The sequence below is a fragment of the Alligator mississippiensis genome, chromosome 2 (genome assembly GCF_030867095.1).
Source record: "Alligator mississippiensis isolate rAllMis1 chromosome 2, rAllMis1, whole genome shotgun sequence".
NCBI lineage: Eukaryota > Metazoa > Chordata > Crocodylia > Alligatoridae > Alligator > Alligator mississippiensis.
This window is the reverse complement of record NC_081825.1, coordinates 160,271,119-160,293,578: the sequence shown is the minus strand read 5'-3', so window position 1 is coordinate 160,293,578 and position 22,460 is coordinate 160,271,119. Positions and strand designations below refer to the sequence as shown.

At 44.5% G+C, this 22,460-nt stretch overlaps 1 protein-coding gene across 5 annotated transcripts in view; it reads right to left on the bottom strand.

The window, feature by feature from the left end:
* The window catches only part of RAP1GDS1 (Rap1 GTPase-GDP dissociation stimulator 1), a 174,338-nt gene that overhangs the window by 98,461 nt on the left and 53,417 nt on the right, over positions 1 to 22,460 (bottom strand). For 3 of the 5 annotated variants that reach the window (XM_059722338.1, XM_014600233.3, XM_019488072.2), the window contains exon 2: positions 12,027 to 12,137. In XM_059722338.1, coding sequence (XP_059578321.1) covers positions 12,027 to 12,137 — 111 coding nt within the window. The remainder of the gene's footprint in view (positions 1 to 12,026; positions 12,138 to 22,460) is intronic. The other 2 variants (XM_019488073.2, XM_006278537.4) reach the window with 1 other exon arrangement.

Sequence of the window (22,460 nt, the reverse complement as noted above, 5' to 3'; positions counted from 1 at the left end):
AGCGCAATTAATGAAACGATAGAACCTGTTACTTATGGTATACAAATTCGCAATTTTTCAGTCTTTAATTTTATTTGATACCTTAATCTGTTCGATATCTAAGCTGTACTATTAAAAAATAAATGAACAACCTAATTTAGGATTAAGTTGCCTAAATATAATTGAACCCTACAATAAGCAAACAAGCAGGGACAGCAAACAAGGCAGTATGCAAGCAATTCACTGGGAGCAAGAGGAGGAAAGGGAAGAGGAGCCAGGCATCAGCCACCAGATCCTGCTCTGGGAAGGTAAGGCTAGGGACAGAAGTTACACAGAAACTGGTTTGAGTGATCAGAAACTTGTTTAATCCTGTAAGAGAACGTAAGTTCAGTGCACATAAACCAATTTCAAAATGTCTGAAACTGGTTTAAGATGAACCTGGTTGAATATAATACCAGACTTAACTGACTGAGGTCAAACTGATATATGAAATTTCTGTCCCAGAACCCTTCATGGTTCAAGTTAAATTAGAGTACCTCAGCATCCCAGCATGCTTTTCAGCCCTGGGCTAGGTTGTGCTGTCTGCTTCAGAAAGCAGGGCTGGCCCTGCCCCCTGCTCCCTAGCTAGAGAAGTAAGGACTGGCTTACTGATTGGCTCACTGCCCCCTTTCCCCCCAGGCAAACCTTGGCTGGGGTGTGGGACCAGGGAGAGGGGTTAAACTTACTTTCCCCCCTGAGTACAGAGCTACCCTGCCCTGCTAAAACTTAGTGCTGGTTGCAACTGTGGACTACAAATCCCAGAGGCATCTGGAAGCAGGAAGAGGAAATGATGAGCAACCCTGTGGAGTCCTCCTGCTCTGATTCTGGACTGCAAATCCCAGAGACCTCGGGGGCATCAGGAAGAGTAAGCAAACACACCTCCCAGGCTCTGTTTATAATTTTCATTTCATAGTTTTTCAGAGAGAGAACTATTCTTGTTCAAGCTTTTATGAATTCTATGCTACTACCCCCTCTCCCGGGGGGGGGGGGAGGAGGGGGCACTGGGGCCTGGCCACACCCCTCCACTCCAGCAGGGAGGGGGGAAAAGGCTTGGAGTGGCTGGCAGGTGTGCTCTAGCGCTCCCTGGCTTCTGACTTGAGCCACTGCAGGTATTTGGCTGTATTTGCTGAATCAAAAATGAACGTGTGTTCATTTGCTTATTGGTTCAAACTCTGCAGCTTCAACTAACCTGCAAAGACTGAATTAATTCAGCCTCAGGCTTTCTGACTGTCTGTACTTAGCCTAAGTGAGCCACAGCTGCCTGTGTGTTTGGCTTGCTGAGTGTTTGCTTGGGCTGTATGCTTGGACATGTGCTCTGAGCAGCTGGGAGTGCTGCTAGCTGAATGACTGTTGCCTGTGTCTTACAAAAGCCCAAACAAGGGAGCGAAGTCAGGCTCAGCAGGGTATAAAATGGAGATTCCCCCGGCAACCAGATAGCCAGGGCACAGGGACATCAAACAAGGCAGTCTGCAAGCAGTTCACAGGTCAGTTTGCTACCCCCTTTTTGAAAGGGAACCTTTAGGTAAGCTCTTTCTTAATTAAGAGTAGCTAACCTACGTATATTTAGTGTAAGTAGCTAAAATTCAGGAGTTAGACCAGGGGTCAGGAACCCCTGGCACATGTGCAGGAGCACGGCACATGAGGCCATTTTGTTTGCTATACCACAGCTAGTCTAGGTTTTGGACAGCTGCCACCAGCCATGAAGCCTGAGCTACTCATAGCAGGCGGCACAGATGCTGCAATAGGTGTGCTGGGGTCTGGAGGCCCGGCCTGGCTCAGTGGCTGCTGGTGGCTGTACATGCACCTCAGGGCAAATAGCAGAAAAGCAGCCTGGGGCAGCACAAACCTGGCCCCTTCCCCACAATGTGTCCTGAGGCACGCATACAGCTAATGCCAGCAGTGAGCTGAGCCAGGGCTCCGAACCCCACTGCAGCCATTTGCAGGCTTGCAGCTGCCTGCTACAAGCAGCCTGGGCTCCATGGCAGGTGGCAGGGGCCTGCCTAGAGCCCAGGCTGCTTGCAGTAGGCAGCCACAAGGCTGCAAGTGGCTACACTGTCGTTGAGAGCTCTGGCCCGGCTTGTTGTTGGCAGCAGCTGTGCAGCTCAAGGAGCATGGTGGGGAAGAGGCTGGGGCTGTACTGCCAAGACAAGGATCGGGCCCTTCACAGTGCTCTGGCCCGTCCACTCCTGGCAACCCAATATCTTTGAAGTCCAGGGTGCCACAGTTTTTGGTACTCAGCCCAAAACCTTTGCCGACCCTTATGTTAGACCAATAATTAAGCCCCTTGCTTAACTACAGTACCAAGCAAAGGGGAGTTCGTTAAGGAGTTTGCCTGGAAACTCCCTCACCTTCCTTCACTGTAAATTTGGTGAGAGGGAGCAGGGAAAAGGGAACCTTTCAGGACCAAGGAGCAGTGAACAAGCCATCTTACAGGGAGTTTGATAGGGAAAGTCTGCTTTGTAAGAGGGACAGGGAGAGAGAGGCAGCAGATTAAGAGACCCAGAAAAATGGCTGGAGGATGTCACCATGTCACAGCCACTGCCAGCTCTTCCTCTGCTTGCACCTGGGAGGTGTCTATCCAGGCAGCACCACTCACTGTCAAGGTTTCCATCCAGGCCTTGGTTTGGCACTGTGGAGACTGTGGCTTGCAGGTTCCTTCCAGTGATGGCCAAGTTGGGGAGTGCCTGTGATGTGATTGGTACCTCCTGTTAATGTCCCTCAGAGAGCAGGCAAGAGAGCTACAGGTGGAGGTGGAAAGGCTCCGAAGCATTCTCCATCATGAGGACTTCATCGATTCGATGCTGAAGGAGATCTCTAGGACTGTGGAGGAAGCACTACCGGGGCAGCGCTAGAGAAGGAAAAGGGCATGGACTTTCAGGAAGGTGAAAATCTGGAAGCTTGTGACCTCTGGCAACAAGCAGAAATCTTCATCTCCACTTGCAGCAGTTTGCCTGAAGAACAGATAACAGAGCACGAGGGGTGCATTCTGTTGGTGGAGGAGACCAAGTCAGACATCCTTTTTCCAAGGTTGGGAGGATCAATGCCACTGCCACCACAAGGAAGCAATGGGTGGTAGTGGCTGGAGGCCCCTTTCTGCAGGGACAAAGGCATCTATCTGCCAGCCTGACCTGTTGTCTGTTGAGCTCCGCTGCTTGCCCGGAGCTCAGATCTGAGAGGTCACAGAAGGATTACTGAGACTCATCCGGCCCTCTGACCGACTGACAGCTGCTTGTCCATGTGGGCACAAATGATACTACCAGGGGTGACCCTGAGTAGATCAAAAGTGATTACAGGGCTCTGGGTGCAACAGTGAAGGGGATGGGGCTCAGGTGGTGTTCTCCTCGATCCTTCTGGTCAAGGGAAAGAGCACCAGCAGGAGCGGATTTATCTTGTAGATCAATGCATGGCTGTGTAGATAGTGTCATCAGCCGGGCTTTGGCTTCTTTGACCACAGGATGTTGTTCCAAGAAGGATTGCTGGAAAGAAATGGGGTCTACCTGATGAAGAGACGGAACAGCATCTTTGCAAACAGGCTTATTAATCTAGTAGGGCGGGCTTTAAACTAGGTTTGCCAGGGGATGAAGACCAAAGCCCTGAGGTAAGTGGGGAAGTAGCTGACATGGAGGGAGCACAAGCAAGCGAGGGCAACAGGGGAGGCAGTCTCATTCTTCCTGACAAAGTAAGGCAATCAGCCAGTTACCTTAGGTGTCTGTATACAAATGCATGGAGCCTGGGAAACAAGCAGGAAGAACTAGAAGTCTTTGCACAGTCATGGAACTATGACATGATTGAAATAAAAGAGACTTGGTGGGATAGCTCACATGACTGGAGCACTGTCATGGATGGGTACAAACTGTTCAGGAAGGACAGGCAGGGGAGAATAGAAGGAACTGCATTGCATGTGAAAGAGCCATATGGTTGCTCAGAGCTCCAGTATGAAGCTGGAGATAGGACTGTTGAGACTCTCTGGGCTAAGGTCGGAGGGAAGAGCAACAAGAGTGATGTCATTGTGGGAGTCTGCTAAACCACCAGACGAGGAGGATGTGGAAGCTTTCTTCAAACAGCTAACGCAAGTTTCCTGATCACAAGCCCTGGTTCTCATGAAGGACTTCAGTCACCCTGATAATTGGTGGGAGGACAATACAGCAGTGTGCAGGCAATCCAACAAGTTTTTGGAGAGTGTTGGGGACAACTTTCTGGTGCAAGTGCTGAAGCGGCCAACTAGGGGCCATGCTCTTCTTCTGCTCACAAACAGGGAAGAATTGGTGAGGGATGCAGAAATGGATGGCAACTTGGGCAGCAACAACCATAAGATGACTGAGTTCAGTATCCCAAGGAAAGGAAGAAAGGAGAGTAGAATATAGACCCTGGACTTCACAAAAGCAGACTTTGACTTCCTCAGGGAACTGATAGGCAGGATCCCCTGGGAGGCCAATCTGAGGAGGAAAGGAGTCCCAGAGAGCTGGCTGTACTTTAAAGAAACCTTACTGAAGGTGCAGGAACAAAGCATCCTGATGTGCAGAAAGACTAGCAAGTATGGAAGAAGACCTGCTTGGCTTAGCAAGGAACTCTTCAGTGAGCTAAAACACAAAAAGGAAGCTTACAAGTAGAAACTTGGACAAACAACTAGGGAGGAGTATAAGAGCATTGCTCAGGCATACAGTGATGAAATCATGAAAGAACAGGTTAGAGACTATTTAGGAAAGCTGGATGAGTAAAGTCCATGAGGGTAGACGTGATGTACCCAAGGGAGCTGAGGCAGTTGGCTGATGTCATTGCAGAGCTGCTGGCCATTATCTTTGAAAACTCGTGGCAACTGAGAGAGGTCCTGAATGACTGCAAAAGGGCAAATGTAGTGCCCATCTTTAAGAAAGGGAAGGAGGTTCTGGGGAACTACAGGCCCATCAGCTTCACTTCAGTCCCTGGAAAAATCATGGAGCAGATCCTCAAGGAATCCATTTCTAATCACTTGGAGAAGGTAATTAGGAACAGTCAGCATGGATTCACCAAGGGCAAATCATGCCTGACCAACCTGACTGCCTTCTATGATGAGATGACTGGCTCTGTGGATGCTGGAAGAGCAGTGGATGTGATGCACCTTGATTTTAGCAAGGGTTTTGATATGGTCTCTCACAATATTTGCACAAGTAAGCTGAAGAAGTACTGGTTAGATGAATGGACTCTAAGGCAGACAGAAAACTTGCTGGATTGATGGGCTCAGAAGGTAGTATTCAATGGCTCAATGTCTAGTTGGCAGCTGGTATCAAGTGGAGTGCCCCAGGGTTGGTCCTAGGGCCAGTTTTGTTCAATATCTTCATCAATAATCTGGAAGATGGGATGGTGTAGGGACCAGCTGGCTAAACAGCAGCTCTGCAGAATAGGACCTGTCGGTTACAATGAACAATAAACTGAAGATAAGCCAACAGCGTGCGCTTGTTGCAAATAAGACTAACAGCATACTGGGCAGCATTAGTAGGAGCACTGCCAGCAGATCAAGGGAAGTGAAAATTCCCCTTTATTCGGCACTGATGAGGCCACATTTGGAGTACTGTGTCCAGTTTTGGGCCCCCACTCCTGAAAAGATGTCAAGAAATTGGATAAAGTCCAGCAGATAGCAACAAAAACGGTTAGAGGGCTAGGTCATATTACTTCTGAGGAGAGGCTAAGGGAACTGGGCTTACTTAGTCTGGAGAAGAGAAGACCAGGGCAGGATTTAATAACAGCCTTCAACTATCTGAAGCTACCTGAACAGCTAGACTCTTGACAGTGATGGCAGATAACAGAACAAGGAACAATGGTCTCAAGTTGCCACACGGGAAGTTTACATTAGATATTAGAAGAGGCTTGCTCACACAGAGGGTAGTAAAGTACTGGAAGAAGTTACCCAGAGAGGTGGTGGAATCTCCATCTTTGGAGGTTTTTAAGACCAGCCTAGACAAACGCTTGGGTTGGACAGTATTGTTGGGGGTGGTCCTGCTTTGAGCAGGCAGGGTTGGGCTAGATGACCTTCTGAGGTCACTTTCAAACCTAACTTTCTATGATTCTATGAATAAGTTATACATAAACCTACTGTAGGGTTAAGTTCTTTTGTTGCTTTCCAAAGCTCTATTGAAGAACTTAATACTTAATTTATCTTTAATAACTTTTATTTGGAGATTCAAGCCATACCTTATTACTTTCTGTCTCACACATACATGCACACATGCACATAGGCACACATGTACATAGCAGCAAGATTTGTGTTCAAGCAGGTCTCAAAGCCTGCTAGCATGAAGCACAATACGCTCACTACCTTAGGCAATGCCCTTCTGCCGTTCTCTGAAAGATTCCTGGCGGCTACAGAAATGGTTTCAGAAAGAGATAAAGAATGCTTGCAGAGCATGGACATGTGAAAAATGGGTGCAAAGCACTACCACAATAGTGGATACACATTACACTACACAATGTCCATGGCAGCCATTTACATCCACTGAGATCACGCCTATGCTACGGGCAATGTTATAATACACTGTTGGCCTAGGCAAGAATCTCTTGCATGTTTCTGATAGATAGTCAGTCAATGGCAAATGTTATTCACTTTTCACCACACATCGTAGGTTCAGTTATAAACAGACCAGAGCATAAAACACTTTGTAGTTGGATGGTATTAATCCTTGCATCACAAAACCATAATTCTCTGTTTCCAAGTTAATGGAACTCATCCTCCTTTGGGGCAATGTCGTTAGAAAATTAATTACACAAAAGTTGAAGGCTTGGTGTAATTACCCTAAGCTGGAACCTTTCCCTCTGTTAGTATGGGCAGCTTGTTACCTCATTTATTCTTTGAAGCAAGGGTCGGCTAATTAGAGGAATCTCTAGAATCTGTACGTGTTTCTCAGTAACATAACAAGATACCAGAGTGGGTAACTTAATGCTTCCCATTTCATTAAGGGTGATTTTTATGCGTTTTCAAAAGAAGAAAAAGTTACTTTGCCTTGTAATGATGCAATTTTAAAAGGTATCCAGCAACTTATCTTTCAGAAACATTCAAAGAACTGGATAGCTCAAGCAATTAGATATGCGCTTTAGTGAATTTCTTCTCCAAAGAACTCCTTTAAATCCAGCCCAGGTCAATAACTAGTAAAAGTTATCATCCCTCAGGTGTCAGCTGATCCCACTAGGAGAGTATTCATAGATAGCAAATTTGTTAGCTTTTTCAGCAGAAAGATGACAAACTCAACAGCCAAAGTGAATTAACACTCTCTCTTCCTTCTGGAGTTGATAGGTGACAGAGCCCAGTATATCCTGGGAAACAGTGCCAAGTCTGTAAATGTAAGAGCTAGGGCTAAATCAGTAGGGGTAACAGAAAGCAAAAATGACCTGAGGAAATGAAAGAATACGCAGAGAAAATGGAAGATGAGAGGGCACAGAGAATATATACTGAAAGAAAATTGACATTAAGGATGACAGGAAGAGCTATGACAAACAGCAGCAGGTAAGTAAAACTGGAGAGAAGGAACAGGTTAAGGAGGAAAAAGAATAAGGGAGTCAAAGTTATGTATTTATTTAATGTTCAGTATCAAAATACAAGTCCAGCACCGAATCCTTTAAGGCAGCCATAAAATTGTACATTAACTCCCTCCAATTCATTAGATCTCTCTGTATGTAATGTGTCCACTATTTTATAGTACATGCACATCTTTTTGTATATACCTAAAGAGCCCCAGAAAACTAAGCTACATTTTGTAAGCTGCAGAAAAGATACTGCCCACAGTACTTGATAGATTTCATAGACATTAGGCCTGGAAGGAACCTCAGAAGATCATCGAGTCCAGCCCCACTACCCAGGGGCAGGAAATCAGCTAGGGTCAAAGGATAAGTGTCCAAACATTTCTTGAAAGAGTCCAGAGTAGGTGCTTGCACAAGCTCTGGAGGGAGTCTATTTCAGGCCTTGGGGGTTCGGACTATATAGGAGTACGTCCCCCGAGGTGGAGTACCTTGCATTTTTCCATATTAAATGACATTAGGTTTATATCCACCCACTTAGTAAGTAAGCCTATCGAGGTCAGCCTGAATCACCAGCCTATCCTCGGGTGTGGAAACTACCCCAAAGTTTAGCATCATCAGCAAACTCGCCCAGTCCACTCACTTCTGACACCAGTGTTAATAAAGACGTTAAAGAGAACAGGTCCAAGGATGGGGCCTTGGGGGACACCACTGGTCATGGAGCGCCATGATGATTCACTTCCGTTGACCACCACTCTCTAGGTCCAAGCTTAGAGCCAATTCCCCAACCATTGGACTTTGATGTAGTCAAGGCCACAGTTGGCTAATTTTTCCATGAGGAGATCATGGGTCACCAGATTAAAGGCTTTTTTTAAAGTCCAGATATATGACGTCAATCTCTTCTCCCTTGTCCAGGTGATATGTCACCTGGTCATAGAAGGAGATGAGATTGGTCAGGCAAGACCTACCCACAACAAACCCATGCTGGCTGTCCCTTAGGATGCTGCCATCAGCCAGCTTGTCTAGTACGGTCCCTTTGATAATTTTTTCCAGAATCATTCCAGGGATTGAGGTCAAGCTGATTGGCCTGTAGTTTCCCAGCTCAACTTCCCTTCCTTTCTTGAAGATAGGCACCACATCAGCCTTCTTCCAATCTTTGAGTACTTCACCTGAGCACAAGTTCTTGAATATCCCTGCCAGTGGCTAGGCTATGATGCCTGACAGCTTCTTAAGTATTTTGGGGTGCAGTCTGTTAGGCCCAGCTGACTTGAAGGTGTCCAGCCTCTCACAGTGTTCTTTTACAAGGTCTACAACAATGCTGGGTATAAATTCACCCTCACCCTGGCTGTCCCGCATCATGCTAGGCAGGGCAGTCCCCCTTTGGGCTGGTGAAAAAACGACGCAAAGTACCCATTAAGCAGGTTGGCTTTTTCCTGGGTGTCGGCTGTCAGTTGTCCCATTTGGTTTAGCAGGGGTCCAATGTTACCCTTGCTTTTCTTCTGATCCCCACATATCTGAAAAAGGACTTTTTATCATCCTTGATATGTATAGCCAGTTGGAGTTCAGTTGCAGCCCTGGCTTTCCCGGCTCATTCCCTACAGGTCCAGACCAGTGCAGAATACTCCTCCTTAGGGGTGATTCCTGTCTTCCATCCATTATAAGCCTCTCTTTTTAGTTGTAAGAGGTCCACAAGATCCCTGCTGAGCCAAGGGGGTTGCTGTGCTCTTTTGCTACCTTTCCTCCAAGATGGGATGGACATCCCTTGTGCCTTTAAGATCGTTCCCTTAAGGAGCAATCAGTCATCTTGGACTCCCCTCCCTGACAAGTCATGGTCCCTTAGGGCCTCATCAACAAGCCTCCTGAGCTTGTCAGAGTCACCTTTCCTAAAGTCGAGGACTTCTGCATTGCTGACTGACTTGCCAGCTTTGTGATGGATAGTAAAAGTGATCAGCTCATGGTTATTTTCTCCCAGCTTTCCTTCAATTCGTAGGTCACTGACTAGATCATCCCCTTTTGCCAGTTCCAGGTCCAGTAACACTTTATCTCTTGTTGGTCCATAGACTTCTTGAGTCAGGTAGAGCTCGTCCATACACATGAGGTAGCTTTGTGACCGTTCAGATTTGACCAAGTGCTCTTCCCATGAGATGTCCGGGTAGTTGAATTCTCCCATGACAACTGTACACCGAGAACATGCAGTCTCAGCTAGTTCCCTGGCAAATTCCTGGTCAAGCTCCTGTTCCTGATTAGGAGGTCTGTAGTAGACTCCTACCATTGGGTGCCCTGTGCCATGTTCCCCATGTATTTTGATCCAGAAGGTCTCCAGTTGTCCTCCATGAGTGCCAATGTCAGCTTGCAGGAATGTGTAGCTTTCTTTAACAGATGGAGCTACACCCCCCGCCCCTTTTTTCCGCACAATCTCTCCTGTACATGAAATAGCCATCTATACCTGTGGCCCAGTCAGTGGAGTCCCACCAGGTCTCCATTATGCCTACGAGACTGTAGTCATTCTTGTTTAGGAGGAGGACCAGTTCCTCCTGTTTATTTCCCAAGCTCCTGGCATTGGTGTACAAACATGTAAGCATCCCATTGAAAGCCCTAGGCTCCCTTGTACTCCCAGGAGGACACTGTTCCAGGGCCAGGGTAGGAGTGGTTTCCCTTGGGTACCCCAACCTGCTGGTTTTATAGTGGTAGCCTAGTGGGCCTCGCTTTGGTGGTAGTCCACCCATCCCCTGGCAAGTTTAAAGCCCAGTTGAGCAGGTCAGCCATTCTGGCTTAAAAGAGCTTCCTACTTCCACAAACCCATTCATCTTAGGTGTGTATAATCAAAAGAAGAGAAGTTTGTTGGACAAAGAAGCATGATACTAGACCAGGGGAGGACAAAATGGCAGATCCGGGTGGCAGCTGGACTTCATTTCCCAGTAGCTCCTGCTCATGTCACCACAGCTGGTTTCCATGGAGACCCTAGTGGCAGCAGAAGCATGACAGCATGGGGCCAGGTTTCCATGGAAACCAGCCCCATCAGCACTGGCTGGGTGCCTGGCTGGGCGGGGAGCTGCTCCGTGGATGGGGCTGGAATCTTGCAGTGCTGACAGCATGGTCTACAGCCAGGGCAAAGGCGCAGGCAGTGAATCACAGCTCTGCCCCAGCTCCAGACCACGCTGTCACCACTACAAGATCCCAGCCTTGGAGCAGCTCCCCACCCAACCACACGCCCTGCCAGTGCTGCTAGGGTGAGTTTCCATGGAAACCCTAGCCCTGTGCTGTCATGATGCCGCTGGTGCTGGAGTCTCCATGGAAAACGGCTGCAGTGACAAGGGCATGGGCTGCTGGGAAATGGAGTCTGCAACAGGCCCAATCTGTCCCATGGGCCGGACTCTGCCCGTATTTGTACTAGACTGAGGCAGAACAAAGAGTATTGGAGACATTTGGCCACAAGGAAATACTAGTATGTTACAGAGTTGCCAAAATACACTACCTGAACCATAATGCTCCTGCTGGCTTGATCCCAAAATAAACCTATTAAATGCTCACAGGCACCAGTACACAGTTGCAATTAACTCCATGAGTTTTGTTATTTCCCACTTTGCCAACACTTTTTCCTACCTGTTTTTCCTAATCTTTTGCATAGCAAAGGGTCCAAAGGATTTCAGTGCTGTAGACACCTTTGGAATAATTCTGAACACAAAAAGATTAATTTCCTTAAGATAAGTTTGATTTAAAAATTCCAGTTTTCCTGACTAAGATCTCCCTTGAAAATAAGCAAAATGAAAAAAAAAAGAAAAGAAACATTGCTACCTTTCTGCCTTAAAGAACTATTATAATACATAAGATATCTCTAACGGAGCTTAAATTCCTTTGTTTGAAATTTCGTAAGTATTTTACTCCTACACAGCTAAAGGACTGTGACTTGTGGAATGACAATTCCAGAGAAGAACTGATTTCACTAGCTGATTAATCATGTGCTTTTCAGAGTAGTGATATTTATAAATGAACATAGATGTCCAGATTCCTTTTTGTTTAAAAGGAGGAAAAACTTCTGATCAGACTGTCAGCCCTAACAAGTTTTTTGAAACTGAAACAATATATAGGTCTTTTCCCCCACATCTGTCTCCTGCCACTATCCCATAATCAGAAGGTTAGAGATGGAAAAGTCTTATAAGATACCATCTCTATTTCCCCATAAACTTTCTGGATCTTGAAAATTAATGCCATAGGCCTCAAGCAAAAGTTACCCTGCCTTTTTCCCCTAAATGTAAATTTCAATTGGAAAAGTAACTGTGATACTATGTTGGCAGTATGGACCTCTTCACCTGTCACTGTCTTCGTCTTAATCTCTATGCAATTCTCACACAATTACATGGCAGCTGTCTCCCCCTTTCTCCCCCCCCCCTTTTTTTTTAATACTGTTGTCAATCCAGCAATTTCACAGATTTTGTTGTTTGTCTTGCCATACATGACTCCCTTTATCATCATTTACTGATCTCATTCTATGGTACAGAATTTGAAGGAACAATACAACTTACTGTTTTGAGCCAGGGCTTGTAGCAGACAATCCAAGCATCCCTCCAAGCTATCTGCTGTGCTGTCAGTGGCTGTTATCTTCAGCTTCTTTAATGCATCGCTTAGATTATCTGCTTGGTTAATATGAAAAAGAGAGAAATAAGTGTCCTCATCAATCTGATAGGAGCATCATAGATTATACACTTAAAGCCATTGTAAAGTAAAGTAGTCCTGTTTCATTCAAAAAGGAAGATATTTCTGTGTTCTGAGGAAAGAAAGAAACCTAAAGTCAAAGGTTTGGGATAAAATCAAGTCTTTTTTCAAATTTAAATATACATTTCTCATTCTGCGTGATTATGAGATGCCATTAGACATTTTATAAAATGCCAGTGAACAGCTCTTTTACCATCAATATTCTCTGAGCTTAGGTGGTTTAGGAATGGAAACCAGCAGCAGAATCTCTACTCCAATTTGCTACCCAGAAAAAAGCTGCAAGTAAACTCCTTGAATGTCTTCATCCGAAAAAAGAAAGGTCATTGCAAGTGCCACTTCTGCTTAGCTGTAGTTTTACTGCATGCACCACAGGATTCCATCTTGGCTATATTTTCAAAGCCCCAGTTAAAATCAGGACTAAGTTTACAGCCTCTTAAATAAATCAACATTATCAAACATAACATAAGCACTTTGTGTTTTGATTATACAAACTACATTATTCTTTGTATTCAACTGAGCCATAAAAAATAAAGAAGCTTCTAGAAATCAGAGAATCCCATTTTCAATGTCAGATTATGAAATAACACTTTTCCCAAAAAATACCTGGAGTGTAATTTTCTGTGAATGAGCTCTGATTCTCATAGCAGCGACAGTGACTGTCAGTGCAAGCATCTCAAGTATTTTGTTTATTCACAGACAAGGTATAAGTGTTAACAGCTGCAGTGCAAGTCTTTTCAGTTTGCCAGCTGATGACTAACCTCTATCTGAATGGACTCTCCTTTTAAAAAGCATGAGTGGTAATTCAGTTTCCATGCCAACTCAGCCAGTAAGCAGAGACCACTTCTCAAAACAAATAATGTTAAATACTGTCTAGCTGTCTACTGTTCCCGGTGACTAATCAACTATCCCTGACCTAGTCCTCCAGTACAGTGGGAAACAGATAATTTGTCCTATACTGCTGGCACACTATGCATCCAACAACAACATATCCATCGACAAGAAGTTCACCCCAGAGCATGAGGAGCCAGCACCTGTTAATACCATGCCTCTTCCTTGCTACCAGTATATAGAGTGGAAATGGGAAGATGGTCAGGGCTTCTTTTATGCCCCATTTTTTTTCCAGTTGACATCTCCAACCTTTGTGGTCCCTAGCAATCAACATAAGCTAAAACAGCCATGCCAAGAGGATGAGTGTCCCCACCTAGTTTGGGGAGAGAAAAACCCTGTTCCCTACACAGCTGCACTGCTATTTACCTTCTATTTAGTTATAACTGAAGATTTGGGCCCTTATTTCTACTTATTATTAAAACAACAGGCTGCAGAACAATGTTAAATACTTAAAAGAAAGGATAAGATTTTATTTATGAACAATCGCCATCAAGTTTTTTCTCTCCTAATGTCACAAAATGTATTACTTTTGATGTACACGAACCCAATTACTTTCAAAACCAGTGACCCAACCACATTCAGACAACTCTAAAATCTCCCATAGCATCACCCTCAGAGCTGCAAGTAACAGATGTCATTGCCATTTTCTTAAATCACCAATTGCCTTTCCTTTCTCACTGAGTGATCACTTTATAGTAAGGTGCTAGGTGACATTCACCTGCATAGATGCAGGGCAGTGAATTTGCTGGACATATTACTTCTCAGATTTATCAGTATATTTGTCAAAAAATATCTGATGAACTATAGTGCTGATACTACAAACAGTTGTTGAATAAATTATTCAAGGAAAACTGTAAAAAGATGCATAGGCAGACAAGGTTCCTTGGGTGAATTTGATATGTTTTATTAGACCAACCCAAAAGATAAAGATAAAAGATATCAAATTCACCCAAGGAATCTTGTCTGCCTATGTCCTTAGACCAACACGGCTACAACCTAAACCCCTAAAAAGATGCATAACATTTGTCGTCTCAACTTCCTCTCATGATTCTTCTTTCTACTCCAAAATCTCTCCCCAAATTTCTTGATATACTCTTATTCTGTTTTTCAAACAAATCCTCTAAATCACTCTCCCATCCAGGCACTTAATCACACCATCCAAACTTCCTCCATGCACTCATGAACTGTTTTGGATTTTTACCAGACAACTTATAGTAGACTGTATAAGAGGACTAAATCTACTAGAGAAACAGATATAACAAAAATAAAAACTGGAGGGGGTGAAGGAACCCAAAGGTGAAAAACCTGCTTCCATCTCAATTTATGCACAACTGGGAAAATGGAAGATAGCTACCAGTGTGTTGATCCTAGACCTAGCAATTTCTACTGTGTGTGTGTGTTAATAAGCTCTTTACCGTAAACCTTTGGCTACATGCAGAGAGGAGTGTACTGTTTCACTGGTTCCTTATTCCCAGGCCCCTTCATTGGGCACTTGGGACATCTCCCCAATGCTCTACTGTTTCCTCACCTTTCTAGTCCTGTAAGGATGCGGAGGAGGAAAAAAGCGGTGTATACTGTTTGTCTACAACTATAACATTCTCACAATTTTTGGGTCATCTTCTCCATTTGACAGTTCTACTATCTACTTCTGCTGTTGTTCCTATCTTCACCTAGAACAGACAAGTGAAAGTAGCCCAGTGCTTGCTCATTTCACTCCTGCCTAGTTTTGAACAGCAGTAAACACAAATACTAATCTTCACTCAGCCACAATTTGGAAAGTTCTGATCAGCCACTCTGCCACTGGGGTTTTGTACATGCCAACCTGGGAAAATAGTGCTGCATCATGTTTGGGAAATTAGCCTGTAAAGTAATAAAACAATGGAAAGAAACCTCAAAACAACACTATACTTTCTTTACTATTTCACAGAACATTTCAAGATAGATTTTGATCTCAGGTCCTGTGGTATAAACCTTATGCAACTATAGTTTTGTTCACGTCACTGAAATTAGAATCCGTCTTTTCTGTACTTGTACTCAACCCCTTGTTACAATGAAGAGGGAAAAAACCCAGAATGATCTAGGGACAAACCATCAACTAAGCTACTCATCAACTATTTGAAAAAGAAAAACTATAGAATCAAATATCTGTTTTACCAAACAAATACTTTAACAGCCAAGTAATTGCAGGTGACCTGCTCCAGAAACTAGCTGGATAATCCAACCACCAGTGACAACAATGGTTCCAAAATATTTAATGAATTGCAGACATTCTATTCCCTAGTTTTTAAGCAACTGATCTACTTCACTTGATTGCCATGAGAGTCCCATTGGCATGGAGGAGCAACAAATACAATCTGCAATCCTATCCATTTCAGGATGGATCACTCAGAGAATGCTTTTCCTTTATTTGACAATTTAAGGATGCCTCTAAAACAGTGGTCTTCAAACTTTTTAAGTAGGAGTTCACCTTTAGCATTTAAAAGCTACCCAAGAGCACTCCTCTTCGGCCTAGGAGTGTAGGAGGGCTATTAGGAAGGCCAAGGCAGAGATGGAACTCAGGCTAGTGTCCAGGACTAAGGACAACAAAAACTCCTTTTTCAAGTACATTGGGAACAAGAAGAGGGCACCAGGCAATGTAGGGCCCCTGCAAGACACAAACGGTAATCTTGTGGCTACGCCAGACAAGAAAGCTGATATTTTTAACAGTTTCTTTGCCTCTGTTTTCTTGAACAGGGACCAGGATATCCCACCTACCAGAGGTAGGGACAATCTTGGGAATAGCTCTATCAGGCCTTCAGTCAGCACAGATGTAGTTAGGGATCTTCTGGAAGGGCTAGACATTTTTAAATCTGCAGGTCCAGATGCCCTCCACCCAAGGGTATTGAAGGAGCTGGCAGGGGTTATCGTGGAGCCCTTGGCCCGGCTATATGAGCATTCGTGGTCATCTGGCCAGGTGCCAGGGAATTGGAAACTGGCTAACGTGGTGCCAATTTTCAAGAAGGGGAGGAAGGAGGACCCAAGTAGCTATAGGCCTATAAGCCTCACCTCAGTGCTCGGGAAGATCTTGGAGGGAATCATCAAGGAGCACATCTGTGGGGGGCCTGCAGGGGAGATCATGCTCAGAGGCAATCAGCATGGGTTCATCAAAGGCAGGTCCTGCCAGACCAACCTGATTGCCTTTTATGACCAAGTAACTAAATCCTTGGATGATGGTGTCACCGTGGATGTAGTCTTTCTAGACTTTAAGAAGGCCTTTGACACTGTCTCTCACCTCATCCTCATCAATAAATTAAGCGACTGTGGCACTGATGCCTGCACAGTTGGATGGGTAAAAAATTGGCTGATGGGGCGCACCCAGAGAGTAGTGGTGGACCGGTTGTACTCAACCTGGTGAGATGTGAGCAGTGGGGTACCCCAGGGCTCGGTCCTCCGGCCCGCACTGTTTAACACCTTCATCAGCGACTTGGATGAGGAGGTGGAAAGCACGCTGTCCAAGTTTGCTGATGACACTAAGATGTGGGGCAAGGTGGACACACTTGAAGGGAGAGAGAGGCTGCAACTAGATTTAGACAGACTACAAAAGTGGGCAGATGAGAATAGGATGGGGTTCAACGCAGACAAATGCAGGGTGCTACACCTTGGGAGAAGGAATCCACAGCATACATACAGGCTGGGGAGTTCCCTTCTTGAAAGCACAGAGGTGGAAAGGGATCTTGGAGTCATTATTGACCCCAAGATGAACATGAGCTGCCAATGCCAGACCGCAGCCAGCAAGGCCAGCCATACCTTGTCATGCATCCAAAGGTGCATCTCAAGCCAGTCCAGAGAGGTGATGCTCCCCCTCTACGCGACTTTGGTCAGGCCGCAGTTGGAGTACTGCATCCAGTACTGGATGCCACACTTCAAAAGGGATGTGGTCAGCCTGGAGAGGGTTCAGAGGAAGGCCACCCGCTTGGTGAGAGGGCAGGACAGGCCCTACGAGAGACTGAAGGACCTGAACCTGTTCAGCCTCAGCAAGAGGAGGCTGAGGGGGAGACCTAGTTGCTGTCTACAAGCTCATCAGGGGAGATCAACAGCAAGTAGGCAGAGCCCTTTTCTCCCCAGCACCACCTGGGGTGACAAGGAACAATGGTAATAAGCTGATGGAGAAGAGGTTTAGGTTAGAGATCAGAAGGCAATATTTTACAGTTAGGGTGGCCAAAATCTGGAACTAACTTTCTAGGGAAGTGGTCCTCGCCCCTACCTTGGACAAATTCAAGAGGAGGTTGGATGATCACCTGTCTGGGGTCTTGTGAACTCAGCATTCATTCCTGCCTGTGGCAGGGGGTCAGGCTAGATGATCTGTTCAGGTCCCTCCTGAGTAACTACTATGAAACTATAAGATCTACCATGTGCTGCTGCCACCCCACTGCCCCCACCAACAGGTAAGTCTGTGGAATTCTGTGGAGAGGGAAGGGGGCGCAGATTGAGGCAGAGGGAGAAAAATTATTTGGGGGTGCATCTCCCAAGCAAGTATGTCCCACCCGGCTGGGGCCCCACTCAACTTGCCTCTGCAGCAGCATCCCTCACCACGGGTTCTTGATCTAGCCCCTGTCCCCCGCTTCCCTCCCCCATGGACTGACTTGCTGGGCTAGGGCAGCGGTGAATGGTAGATTTTGGGTTGTGTTTAAATGTCAAAAGCGATTTCCTACTTAAAAAGGTTGGAGACCACTGATTTAAAAGATCAGTTTGATTTGTGGGTAGGGAAAGGGAGTTGTGCAGAAAGATACTTTTAAAAATTTTTTGTTATTTGTGGCATAGGTGTAGAGAGTGTTGCTTTGGTGCTCTTTTTCATTCTTTGTTTAAATACATAAATACCATCAGATTTTTCATAATTAGTAAGTCAAATTAGTAGAAAATTGTTGAAGGCAAAAATATTTATAGTTCACAGATCTGATTAAAAAAATAATCATGAGCTTTCAATCAAAAGAAAAATACCTTGCAACCCACCCCCCAAATAGTCAGAATTTGTCAGCTTTAACCAGCTCTAGGTTCTAGTAGTTCCATTAAGCAGAAAAGAAAATGGACTTGGAAGTAAAGTATGAAAACAGTCCTGCCTTTATACAAATATGTTTAAAGATATCTGTGAAAACATTAAAGAGAATTCTAAGCATATATGAATGCACCCCCCTCCCCACGCAAGTGCTTTCTTTGAGAAACATTTTTATCCTTCCTGAACTGAACAGCATAAAAGTACTGCAGGAAACTGAAGCACTGGCTTATCTAGGAGTTGGGAATGTTGTTGATGGTTCCTTTTTCACTTATTACATTAAAAAAAACGAGCAGAGAAAACCTAATATAGTTTAAAGATAAAAAGGTAGATTGTGTGTGGTCTGAATAAGAAAATGATGTATGAGAAGAGATTTGTACGTTTTGGTATAAATTTTTGAATGTGGGTTTCTAAAATTATGTCTCTAAGAAAAGTGTTTTATTTTCAATAGTGAAAATTGAAATGGACTTCAGGGAAAGTTGTGACTGTTCATCATCTCTGCAAATTAGCTCATTTTTTCATGCTCTGGATTCTGATCCCTAAATTTAGACAGATCTTTTGAAGTTGTTGGGTTTTGGCTTTAGAGCTGGTATATTCACAGGGGGTTTTTAACTGTCTATCAAAAGCAAAAATACATCTAAAACTACCTTCCCCCTGGTACCCCTAGATATTATAATGGTAAGTATTTTGTAAATTTTTCATAGATTTCATAGACATTAGGGCTGGAAGGGACCTCAGAACATCGAGTCCAGCCCCCTGCCCAAAGGGCAGGAAGTCAGCTGGGTTCATAGGATCCCAGCAAGATAAGCATCCAGTTTGCTCTTGAAGGTGTTCAATGTAGGCACTTGAACCACCTCCGGTGGTTTAATAATAGAGATTAGATTAGACTTTTCCCAAAACACTATGTATAATGCAAGCGTTAGAAAGTAACAGGCACAATAACCTTTGACTTTCTATGTCCAATATACCAGTCTAAACTGATGGCGTTTTAAACTCCCCCCCAGAGAAAAATAACATGAATAGGATTTAAGGAGTCAGTTCTTGACACACTATGTTAAAAGACCATACCCAAAGCAAAAAAAGATAAATCTGCTACATATAATATTTGGAAAAAACAATGCTCAAAGCACTAAACTACAAATCTAATCACTTTCTGCCAAAGGCATTTTTTTCTTAACAAATGGATTTACATTTTTAAAAGACAGGAAATCATCTTCACTTCTGCAAGTTTAATAAGCACATAATAACAGCTAACATGTCACTAGTGATTTTGTACTTCGTTTTTGGTCCTTCTGGAAGATTCCCTCTGGGACATTCAGAGAAATAAAAATCTTCATTTTAATCTACATATATTGATTTCATGATTTCAAGTGATGACAGGGAAACATGAGGGAGAAAAGGGTTCTCGCCAAAGGCCACCAACTAATATTCATGCAGGGACTCATGAATCCTTCATTTTCACAGCTGCCTTGGAGTCTTCCATTTAGAAAAGCAGGTGCAGATATTTTCCTTCCAAATGTAAAAACCCTGTTATCTTGCTGCAATCACCTGCTCTCATGGTTTTGTCTGCTTATGTAAGATTCTGACTGTCTTTACATTTTTTGCCCTCCAATCTGTCTTTAGTGGTTTTGCTCTGAATAGGATTATCTGACAGTAAAAAAACCCATGGGGAGAGAAGCTATACCGCCTGACTAGGCTAGAGAAAGAAAGTGTAGAGGAAGGCACTGCTTGGGTGCCAGAGAAATGTGCACAAGAAAGGCTGATTTGGCATGCAGGCTCCTGTCAGATGTAAAGGCTTGCAAAGACAGCTTGGGGCAGGGGAAAGGGAGTAATGTATGAAAAGCTCTCCCTATACAGGGAATGGCTTCTTATGGTGCATGTGCCACATGGGCCTTCAGCCACCCCATCCTCAAGTTAACTGGCTAAGATGCCCTACAGTGATTCAGGTCTCCACTGCTGAGGAGTGGGGGAAGAGGAACAGTGAAACACCAAAACAAAACAAGCAGACAAACAAAAAATTGTGCCGATTTTTTGTTGGAGGACAAATGCAACACATCTGTTCACAAAGATGTAGGGCAGAAAATTTTCCAGTGTTTTTCCATGGGAAATTTTCCATTTCTAAAAATTCACTGTTTCATAAAATCATTAGTAACAATGAATGGATGCCAATAAAATATTAAGCAAGCTTGGCAGTTTCAAAGTGTTCATTTTTTCAGGTGATTATCCTTAGGAAGTGAGAGACAGAGTACATATATGTTTTACTGATTTGTAAACAAGAGGGTAAATACACTCACATAATAATCCAAAACAAAAATCAAGTTATGAATTCACCTAATTGGCTGGGCAGGTCAAATCAAAACCAAAGGTGAAATTCTTATTTCATCTCAGACTGCAAGTGAAAGCAAAACCAAAATTAAAACTGTGATTTATTTTTGTTTCACTTTCAGTTCAGCAACAACAAAGAGCAGTGTCTCATGCCTTTTCTTGAGTTGGGGAAGTCAGAAGTGTTTGCATAAGATCTGTTAGTTTTTAAGTGTTTTTGGTTTGAAGTAGTCATAATCATTAGGCCTGCGCAAATAGGGAAGTATTCGGTTTGGATTTGGATTTGACCAATTTGGAGGACAGTGATTCTATTTGGACCACTGTCCCGAATAGATTCGGCCGAATCAGTTTTGTAAGATTCAGCACCAATTCAGAGAGATTATGAGAATTGGCCATAGACTATAATGGGGAACCAATAACCAATGAAATACCTATAACTATACCTATAACTGTCATTTTTTGTCTGATTCAGATAAAAATTGCAGGATGGTAGCCCCTTCTCTGGGCATGAAGTCTGTCAAGTTTCAAGGAGATAGGTCCAGGGGTTTCTGGGAGACTGCTGAAAGCTAAACTTGTGGCACATGTGTGAAGGCACAGCAGGGTGAAAACTGCAGGCATGCTAGCCCCTGCTGAGGCTGTGAAGCCTGACGGGTTTCAAGAGATAGGGGCAGGGGTTTCTGGGACACTGTACCTTAGGCTGCTGACAAAAACTTGTGACATGTGTGACTGTGTGTGCATGTGCCCTCACTGGTGCTGGGGCCTCTACACGACACGGTAATGTGCCCCAATGAGGTCTCCTCCTCCCCTACAGCCTCAGCCTGGTTCACCACCTTAAATAACAACAGGTAAGCAGTGCACTGCAGCACAGTAGCACCAGCAGCATCTCAGGTAGCCAAACTGTCACAGAGCCTTTCTTTCCTTTCCTGCAGGAGCTTCTTCTGCAGCAGCTGCCAGAGAACTCTCCCTGTCAGTCCCAGCCCTGGGGCTTAGATGTGCCCTAGACCCTGCGTCCTGGTCAGGTGCTAGGGGTGTTAGTCTAAGGACACGGCATTGGCAGACAAGGTTCTTTGGGTCAATCTGGTATCTTTTAGCAAGCCAATTGAATAGTTAGAGAAATATATCTTAGCAAGCTTTCTGGTTGACAAACCCTTCGTCAGGCTGAGGAAGCACCTGCAGTTGGTGTGTGTGCTGTTCCTGGATGGAAGGAATAGTAAAGAATAAAGAGGCTGGCATGCAACGCGGGCAAGAAAGCCAATCAGTGAAAATGGAAATGAAGGAATCAGGGGGTAAGAGAGACAGGTGGGGGGGGGGGGGGGGAGGATGTAGCAGGTAAAAGTGGACAGGTACCTGCTGTTACCTGGGAAGTCAGATGTCCAGCAGGTTGTAGTGTGTCATAAATGCAATGTCTATATTGAGTCCACGAGTTTCTGTATCTAGGAGGTTGATGAAGTGAAATTCATAGGCCAGGCTGTGAAAAGTGCTTTGTAAATTCAAACAAGCACTGAACCTCACTAACCTCATCACCAGAAGCCAAATTCCTACAGCCCAAAATAACCAAAACCTGCCAACATATCTCCAATACCCCCACAAACTGTGCACCCATATCTATTAAAGACAAGAATACCCAACTACCTGTGGGGGCACATTTCTCACAAAAAAAACCACTCCGTCTCCAGTCTCTTGGGCCTGATGCTTGAAGAGAATTTATAAAGCACTTTTCACAGATGGGCCTATGAACTTCACTTCCTACATACAGAAACTCATGGACTCAATATAGACATTGCATTTATGACACGATACAACCTGCCGGACATCTGACTCCCCAGGTACCTCTCCACTTTTACCTGCTACATCCCCCTTTCCCCCCTACCCCAGTCTGTCTCTCTCACCCCCTTATGCCTCCATTTCCAATTTCACTGGCTGGCTTTCTTGCCTGCATTGCATGCCAGCCTCTGGCTTCTTCTTTACTATTCTTTTCATCCAGGAACAGCACAAACACCAACTG